The sequence below is a fragment of the Vespa mandarinia genome, chromosome 11 (genome assembly GCF_050613455.1).
Source record: "Vespa mandarinia isolate Hongniang chromosome 11, ASM5061345v1, whole genome shotgun sequence".
In the NCBI taxonomy this organism is placed as follows: Eukaryota; Metazoa; Arthropoda; class Insecta; order Hymenoptera; family Vespidae; genus Vespa; species Vespa mandarinia.
In genome coordinates, this window is record NC_140820.1 from 777,501 (window position 1) to 787,500 (window position 10,000).

At 35.0% G+C, this 10,000-nt stretch overlaps 1 protein-coding gene across 5 annotated transcripts in view; it reads right to left on the reverse strand.

Annotated features, from left to right (window-relative positions):
- LOC118441289 (uncharacterized) overlaps nt 1-10,000 on the reverse strand; it is a 176,949-nt gene that overhangs the window by 4,587 nt on the left and 162,362 nt on the right. For all 5 annotated transcript variants that reach the window (XM_035865473.2, XM_085660235.1, XM_035865470.2 and 2 more), the window contains 4 exons: nt 7,216-7,349; nt 3,084-3,196; nt 2,818-2,891; nt 1-653 (listed from right to left, as the gene is read on the reverse strand). The exon at nt 1-653 is cut by the window's left edge and continues 4,587 nt beyond it. In XM_035865473.2, coding sequence (XP_035721366.1) covers nt 568-653; nt 2,818-2,891; nt 3,084-3,196; nt 7,216-7,349 — 407 coding nt within the window. In that variant the 3' untranslated portion in view covers nt 1-567. The remainder of the gene's footprint in view (nt 654-2,817; nt 2,892-3,083; nt 3,197-7,215; nt 7,350-10,000) is intronic.

A 10,000-nucleotide genomic window follows, 5' to 3' on the forward strand; every position in this document is an offset into this window, starting at 1 on the left:
TGCGTTATCCGAGCTCTTAATACCTCTTTTTGTGAATCGACATTTTCTTCATCCCTTCTTAATGCTTTCCTTCATGAACGTTCCTTCAGGGTATTCTTTTCGCACAATTGACTATCTACGGATAATCTTTATATATCGGGTGTTAGATCCCGAAGATAACAACTTGAGATATTTTGTACCGTTTCGCAAGATGCGAGAGACTGTACAGTCAACGATTTATTAATTGAATACTACTCCAATATCTGTTCATTGTCAATCGTATGATCATTCATCACCATCGATCGGCATCGAAGGTGTGATTGTCTTTCGTCACGAAACTCAAGGCTCCGTTTTCTTCTACTCTTTTCTTCGACTTTTGACAATCTTTTTCAACCTCTCTCTCTCTCTCTCTCTCTCCCTCCCTCTCTCCCTCTCTCTTTCTCTCTTTCTTTTTTTAAAAGATATTTCTTTTCGTTTTTCTTCTCTTTTATAAGACTAAGAAAAAACGAGATGAGAGAGAGAGAGAGAGAGAGAGAGAGAGGGAGAGAGAGAAAGTAACATAGGAAATCCTTTGCCCTTTTAAGGTGTCTAATGAGGCACCAATAATCGTTGTAGTAAGAGTAGGGCCACCAGCAAACAAGCGGACGGCCTCAAGAGATTGGATTGGCCTTGAACTGAAACAGAGCAATCAAAAGTTGGAAATTTATTTTCAGATAAATCATGACCGTAATGCGTCTTTAATTGCAATAATAGCTTATTCTTTTTTTGCGAGATAAAGAGAAATATCAGTTGATCTTTCTTCATTTATATAGACATATACATATATATGTTTGTGTGTGTGTATACTATATATTATGAAGATGTGCATGTTGCGTGTATACGATAATACTTTCCTTTGTATATAAATAGAGTTAGCAAATATGAAAAATTCTTGATGGATATTATGCGAGTGGTATACAATTTACCATGATCTCATTTCGTTTTGCCCTTGGTTTTTAAAAGGACGAGAGAAAAAGCATTTATACGAGAGAAAAACGTTTTATTCCAATTACCAGTATAGAACCTCTACATGGAATAACATTGATAAAAAAGTTGTTGAAGAGTAAAGATTCTTCTATAGGTATACCTCTTTTATATCGATAAAAATATCTTTCATCCTTGTTTTTTCTTTGATAGTACCTTTGAAAAGCTATAACGATAAAGATGCTGCCATTAATATAACGTATATCGTTATTTCGTATTGAAATTTTCTGTTTGTTTTTCTTTTTCTCCCAGATAATTTATCCATTATATATGAATATCTCTTTGTTCTTTTCTCTCCCTTTTTTTTTTTCTCTCTTTTTATCCCTTCTTCCTCTCTCGAGCGATAAATGATGACGGATCATGTGTAACTTTCCTTTCGTTTATGTTTTTTTTCTTTTTTTTTTTTTTGAGGGTCGAATTAAAATATCGAGAGATGCGAACAGATGTGTGCACGTGTATTTACGCATACCTACGTATAGACATACCTACATGTATGCATTTTATCATTGGTTTGGTAAAAGCATCAATGGGATCGTTATACTAGGGATCGGTCAAATGCCGCGCGTATTATTTGCATTGTAATTCGACAAAGCTCTTCCCGTTGGGATTTATATGCCGTGGCGTTGCATAACTAATGGCCATTTGATTATTCTTGATATGCATTCGTAACGGTTTGTACCTGCATACGTATAGATATATGTGTTAATTCATATTATTTACATAGACACAAATGAAGACTACGTACGATTCGTTGGAATCTAAATGTATTTGTGAAAGGAACTACGATAGAACACGAATTTCTCTCACTTCAACGGCATTCATCATCGTCGATTGTCGTATCGTCGATTGGCGAAATAATTAATTCGTCGAATGCATCACTATCGCATATTAAGAAATTAAATATAATTTTATCTAATACGATTATCGATAACACGTAAGTTAGATTAATAATTGTAGCTTTTAATTAACCCTAATACGAATACGACGTATCCATTTTCCTACTTAAAGGTATTTCTTAAAGTTAATATATACGTTAGAATACAGTACCAATTATTTTCAATGTAATGCGCGAGACGAATGCATATAAGAGCAATGAAAACGTCAAGTCGTGCTAACGTCGCTAATTTCATGAGATTAAGCGATGCTTATTCTCTCTAGGATGTCACGTAATTTTACGACCGTATTTTCTCGACGAGATGTTGGAAGATGAGAGACGGAGGGAGGGAGAGAAAGAGAAAGAGAAAGAGAAAGAGAGAGAGATAAGAATAAGAAGAAGAATCAGAGAGAGAGAGAGAGAACGAAGGAACACTAATAAAAAGGACAAGGTTGTAGAAGACTACGGCTAATTTAAGTCGCAATTAGAGGGTAACTAACACCGGATAGACGGGATACCGGTGACAACGACCATTCTAGAGGAAAAGACGAATAAAAAGATGTAATAAAGGAGAGAAAGAAAAGCAGCATGGAACGAAAGAGAGAGAGAGAGAGAGAGAGAGAGAGAGAAAGAGAAAGAGAGAGAGGTATATCGTTCGGTCGCAAGTACTTGTAAAATATTGTTTCAATTTCTTCGTGGCGCTTTTCTCACGAGAGATTTTCACGAGGGAAACGAGCACGGCTCGAATTACCTTTTACCAAGACAATCTTATAAATTTGCGAATAATAAATAATATTGATATTATTTGTCTGAGCGATTGTATCGAGTATCGAAAAAAAAAAAAAAAAAAAACGAAAAAGAGAGATATAGAGAGAGAAAGAACAAGAACAACGTTGCAATTGGTTGAAAGTAAAAAAAAAAAATATAATCGAACTACTCACCAAATATTTCCGTTGTACGCGAGTCAATGTATGAATCGTTCGTTTTTTGGCTCGATTGAACGATTGCCTCGCACCTTTGGAATAGAAAAAACATAGAAGAGATTAGAAAGCAATAAAGAAAAGGACAAGGGAAAAGGAAACAAAAAAAAAAAAAAAGAAAAGAGAGAAAGAAAACGGTAGGAAGAAACGGTATAGACGAAAGCGTCTTTAAACGTAAAAAAGAAGAAAAAAGAAAAAGAAAAAGAAAAAGAAAAAAACAACTTTACCTGACGTTTATCTTTTCGCTCGAGAGATGATCTGGCTCGAGTTCCAGTCGCAGAATCGATGTCGTCGAGATCAAGCCGTGCAGCTCGAGCCTCTGTTCCGAATCCGCTTTCACCTGGAGGACAAACGCGTGACGAGAATTTAGGAAAATTATTTCCCAAGCCGACGTGACCGGAATCGCGAAATGAAAATAATTTTGCTTTTATGGTAGGTAGATAGATAGTAGTTAGCTAGGTATACGCCATGGACACTCTTCGTTTCGCGAGATATGAAAAATTTTCATTTTTCGTGGCGGCCCAACAAATTCTGATCGCGGGATGTTGCAAAAATACAAACAGCTGCCTGGAACAACGATACGAGTTTCTCTGCATTTCTATCTGTATGTATGTGTGTGCGTGTAAGAGAGAGAGAGAGAGAGAGAGGATGTAATATTGTTATTAGCAATCAAATGTGAAAATGAACGGGAAATTTTCAATGTACGATTAACGGTGACGCTTTAAACGAATAAATCATCGAATCGAAATACAATAGATAGATAGGATAGATATGTGTATTCACGTGAGATATAGAAAATAATTAGATCAATGATGATGGTCGACTTATTGATACACATCAGATTATTCTACGCGAATTGCTTTCGAAATTATCTTATGGATATATAATACGATATAAGAGAATGATATATTATTTAATCAAGATATTATAGATTTCTAAACTGTTTTGAAGACAAAGAAGAACTGATTGAGGAAATAAAGAGTTTTTATTTGAATCTCTTCTGCGAGTATTAATTGAATAAAAAATGAAGAAGAGAGAGAGAGAGAGAGAGAGAGAAAAACAGTTAGTTTGAAAGATTAAACGTTTTCTTTTTCCTCATGAATTCTTCTAATTATAGTTCCCGCCGTGATCCATTTTATTTAGATATTTCTTGATTTGAATGTTTAGGATTTTATTTAAATTATTCTTGATTTTTTTATTCTGATGCTCCGACGATCGATTCAGCGTTCTAAATTTGAACGTTTGACTCTTTAAATTCCTTCATAACGCTTATTTTCTTTTCTCTGTTCTGCATTCGCCCCGTTTTAAATTTTATCATTGTCCTCAGTGAACAGCAAGGAAAAAGGCTGGATATGTGTCTCTTCGAGCGCATAAATTTTCAAGTAACGATTGCTTCCGAAGAAAAACAGCTCGCGTAAAGCGTTTTACAAAGGTTCTTCTCACTCACTCTCTCCTTTTCCGATCTTCATTTTTACCTTTCTTTCTACCTCCTCCCCATTCCACCCCCCCCAACCGCCTCTTTATCTCTCTCTCTCTCTATCTCTTTCTCTCTTTTGGTAGCGTCGTAAAAATTAATTGAGGTGGAACGAGATTAGTGCTGTCGATGCGAAGAAATAGTTCCTCGAGGTACATGTTGGTTGCAAAAAAGTTATCTTCCCTTTTTCTTCTTCTTCGTTTCTTTTTTTTTTTTTTTATTTTTTTGTGCGAAATGCTTTTTCACTTCCATTTCTGATTTTCCACGAACAATTTAGTAACAAAAGGAAATGAATTATTCACTGTAGGTAAGATCGATGAAAATATTTTCAATTTGTATAGAACAATTATATTTTCAAGCACGAGAATAAAACTGTGCGCGAGTAATAACGAGTGGATTGAAATAGAAAGACAGAGAGTGATAGGGAGAGAGAGAGAGAGAGAGAGAGAGAGAGAGATATCTATGCTCTTAGATATTTTCTTGTTCGATGAAAATGAAATGCAAGGAGAGTATCTATGTAAACTTTTCTCGTTAAAGATAAACTGGTATTCTTAATGGACCACTTGCTCGCTATAAAGCTAATCGATTCAGCTTCATTTTTTATTTATTAAGTCTATATTTGAAGAAATTCTTTAACGAGAAACTTGTTAACCTCTTTTTTCTTTTGCCTATCATCATTCGTCGAAAACCTATACACACTAATGCGCACACACACACACACACACAGATATTATATGTGTATAAGTATATATAAAAAGTAAAAGGAAACGAGATAGATTCGTGAGGAAAACTTTTGTCTGTTTTCTAAAGTATTTATATTGTTTAACGTTGCAAATAAAAACACATTCGCGGAAAAGATATAGCGATCTTTGTATCGACGTAAAAGAATGAAATAAGGATATACGAAAGGTGGACGATTATCAAGACGTGGATTGTTCTTTTGCAACGAGGTAACAATTAAAAGAAGGGCTCTCGTGCGTCACCGCTATCACGGACTTTCTCTCAAGACTCTTCAAAAGCAAATTAATCTCTCTTTCTCTCTTCGCTAGCAGTTCCTCGGATTAATTAGAGGATTTCCCTTTCACCTTCAGGAAATTGCCTCCTTCCATCATCTCAAACGCTGCTTTTATTCTTCGAATCTACGAATATCTTATCTCTCTCTCTCTCTCTCTCTCTCTCTCTCTCTCTCTCTCTCTCTCCCCTTTTTCTTTTTTTTTTCCTTTTTTCGTTGAACCAAGACAACCGAAGAAGACAAAGTAAATCATCTTCTCGGCACCGATCGATCGTTTCAAAATTATGATTTTAAGGCATTTTATTTAATTCTTTTCTTTAAATTTAATTTCAATACTTTCTTTCGATTTTTCTTTTGTTCATTTAAATATATTGTGGAGAATGACGTTAAAACGATATATTAAAGTCGAATAAATATATAACGAAGGCAATATATGAATAGCTTTTCTTCCACGCTAATGTTAAGAACGATACTCGTTTACGTCCGACTAAAAATATATCGTTAAAATGGTGAAGTAATTAAAAATCCATTCGCGAGAGCGTGAAAAAAATAAGCTGAGTAAGCTGAATAGCGACTTAATTTTTTATAAATTCATATGTTCTAGGAAATAATCATACTTTTTTTTCTCTCTTCTTTTTTTTTTTTTTTTTTTTTTTTCTTTTTGTTTAACCCTCCTGTTTACTCTTGATAATTACGATCTCGTATATATATTTTTAAATAAACAATTCATTCTTGTTTTACATTTTTTTATTTGTGCTTTCTCTCTCTCTCTCTCTCTCTCTCATTCTTTGTGCTCGTAATTTTAACGAGCACAAAATGATTTAGAAAATTTATTTGTATGGTACATCGATGCTCGAAGCATGTTACGTTATCATTCTTCCCTCTTCTTTCCCTTCCATAGAATTTTTCTCCGTTTTCTATTTTATTCGAGCGAAACGAAACAAAATATTCGCTTTATAACTGTCTCGTCGGAACGATCCACGCCTTGTCCACGTTATATGATTGGCTATATTGCTAGGGAAAAGTGGTCGATGGGTTTCGTGGTTTTAATCGACGTTCTATGATAAATGATTTTCCAAATGTGAGGTCAATCGAGAAAATAATTATCTTTCGATGAAATGTGTACTTCATAAGAGAAAGAGAGAGAGAGAGAGAGAGAGAGAGAGAAAGAGAGATGGAGAAAGAAAATTACAAAATACATGAAATGAAAGTAAGTTATAATAATAGATACAAATATCAGGAATAATATCAGCAGCAATCAATTTTAATATAAAACGATGTTAACAATAAAATCCAGATAATAAAAATTAGACTTAAATGAACGAGAGAGAGAGAGAGAGAGAGAGAGAGGGAGAGAACATTCTGCTTCCCTCCTTCTCTTCTTCATAGTAGAGTTTTCGAATTTTCCCTTGTCGACGAGGGGATATAACCTTAGCCGTCGGCGAGCTTTATTCGCTTGAAAATTTAAGCTACGGAAGTTTCGGAAGTATTAAAAATTAACGAGGAGAAGTCTTCGTGGATTTTGTTTTTTAATCGATCGATCTTTGATGGATGGGATATTATCATTTCTGAATTTAAAATATTACGAGATATGCATATGAAACGAATCTGTTGATAACCAACCAACGTGGATTTTGAGAATATTTTACGATTTAATCGGGAGGGTGAAGTTCCTTCGTCGAGAATTCGTTCATCGATCCACAAATATTGTGTCTTATCTCGTTTCTTTTCTCTTCTTCTTATCTTTATTTTTTGTGTGCGCGTGCACGTGTACGTGTGTGTGCGTGACATCTTTTTCTTTTTTTTTCCTTTTTTCTATTTTATTTCGCTCTTTTCGATACTCGTTAAAGGGAAGACGAATTTTTGTGCTCACCTGTTCGCCGTTGATGAACCACTTCAGATGTGCACCGGGATGGGATCTGCCGCTGGTGCAATTCAGGGCAAGAACGTCGCCGCTAGCGTAAATCTTTTCTTCGCCCGTTATCGCGGGACTTTCTTCGGGCAGAACTGCGACAAAATTGCAAAGAATTTTCATGAAAAGCGGAAACAAGAAATTTGGGTGTCGCGCGAGATAACGAGAGAAAGAGAGAGAGAGAGAGAGAGAGAGAGAGAGAGAGAGAGAAAGAGAGTGAGAGAGATAGAAGTAGAAATATAGGTATATGAAAAGTATAGAAACGTCATAGATTTTTCGAGATATAATTTCAGAGATTATTACTATTATTACTATTATTACTATTATTATTATTATTATTATTATTATTATTATTATTATTATTATTATTATTATTATTATTATTATTATTATTATTGTTGTTATTATTGTCGGTAGTTATTTTCATTAATATCTATATTACAATGCGAATTAACGCGAGAGTGATTCCAATTATAAATTATACAGTGACGAAGTGAAGCCATAATCCGTTAGAGCTTATAAGGTAGACAGATAATATTTTGCGAATAATCTATGAAAGCTATATATTTTTCGCGCAATGAAAAAGGATTATTCGGATTAATGGGATTGGAAATGTTACAAATATATGTATATACGTATTATATATATATATATATTTATGTATGTATGTATATATACCGAGATATAGATGGGACTGTCTCTTAAAAATAAAATAGTGAATTCGTGGCAACGAGCTGTCCTCGGTTAGCTCAAAGATTCTTTGATCTCGTATAACCAAGCATTTAAAGCTGCGCTATCGTATGAGCTCATTTTTAAACCATGAAGGAAATTCTGTCGTTTATTAGATGTTTTATATGCGAAGAAGTTTATAAAAGAAAGATGTGCGCGTATATGTCCTTATATGCTCGCCCTTTTGCACACGTCTGTGCCCTTAAAAAGATATTTCCAGTCATACTGTACATATTTATTAATAATATTTTGGATCTTTTATATTCTAAATTTGACAATAAATGTCCAATTTACGATTAAACGACGAAATATAAATAATTATTCCTCATGTTTAATCGTTAATATGTAACAAAGAAAAGTCTCTCTCTCTTTCTTTCTTTCTCTCTTTCTATATTTCCTTCGGTCACTACTAAAGTATATGTAGATTCATTATACGCTATTATACACTATACATATTTATACACGGTGTGTATACAAAATTTGCATATTCGTGAGCAGCAATCGACGTAGACCGACTAATTATTCTCGAAACGTGTCGCATACGAGCGTGTTTTTCGATTTTTCATAGGAAAATTTATCATCGTTCGTTCTCGATGTTTCTTACGCGAGAAAGAGAGATCGATTAAAAATCGTAAAATATTATAAGAATAGATCAACGATCGCTATATATCTATATCTATCCATCTGTATATGTCAATTTTATTTAAAAAAAAGAAAAAATTTACGTCATTATTTTTCTTTACAGTTATTAATTCTTTATTTTCTATATTCGTTAACTCTTAATAGTTTCATTAGATTTTATAGATTTAAATCACGTACCTATTAAATATAAGTTTTAGGTCAAGCTATTAACTGAAGTTTTTCTCTCGACGTCGTTTAATCTCGTTCAACTCAAGCCGGCAGAGGACGCATCAAAATTGTTCTTGACGTTGCTATTGCGATAAAAGTGCAACCTTTGGATAAGCTTCTAAAGCCTTCGTGACACCTCGCTTAGAATATTCAACGAAGCCATTCGCGACTCGCGGTTGGATTGATCCATTCAGGTTACACGTTTGCTACTTTTCAGGAGAGAAGATACATGCGCTTAAAGCGGCTTAAAGATAACCATCAAGACTAGGAGGACTGAGATTTTCCATTCGAGAATCGAGCGTTGGGACGACGACGATATCGACGACGATGTTAACGACTACGACGACTACTACTACTACTACTACTACTACTACTACTACTACGACGACGACGACGACGACGACGACGACGACAACGACGACGACGTTCGATCCTCGATGCCAATCAGCCACGACGCTAATGCCCGTTAGCCGTTGGGACGGAAGGAAGGAAACAATTTGCAAACGAGAGGATAAATCGATTAAGTTCCTCTTAAACTACCGACGAACTTCTGTCTCGATAGTTGCGATTCGAATTGATCATCGGTATGATCATCGGTATTTTATAAATTTCAAAGTTTCTCTTTCAAACAATCATTCGTTATTATTTAAAATTGACAATATGACAATTATTTTCATTTATTTAATGGCAAATGAAAGAAAAGTTTCAATTGAAATTTATCGGATCGATCTCGTTTGAAACGTTTGTACTAACTACTAGGATGAAGGTAATATTGGGAAATTAGGGCAGCAATGTGTAATACAGATCATTGAAAGTGGGTCGTTGAAAGAGTAAAAAAGGAAAGAAAAAATAGCTTGCGGACGTGCTGTGACAGTGCGGAGCATGTTCCATCGTGAACGTATACGACGAGGACAGAAGGCCAACCTACCCGCAGGTAATTTCCTGCACACGAAATTTTCAACGATGCTGGTAAAGACGTGGTAACGGTGGGTACGTGGCCTATCGATCGTGGTACGGCTCAAGAAATGCGACCGGAAAAACGTACCTCGTGAAAACGAGAGATAGTTTAGGAAAGACAGGATTAGCGGCGGAAAAGAGGGTAAGAGAAGAAGGTGGGGAGAGGGGAGGGGAGGGGAGGGGAGGGGAAGAGAGGAAGAAAAAAGAAGAA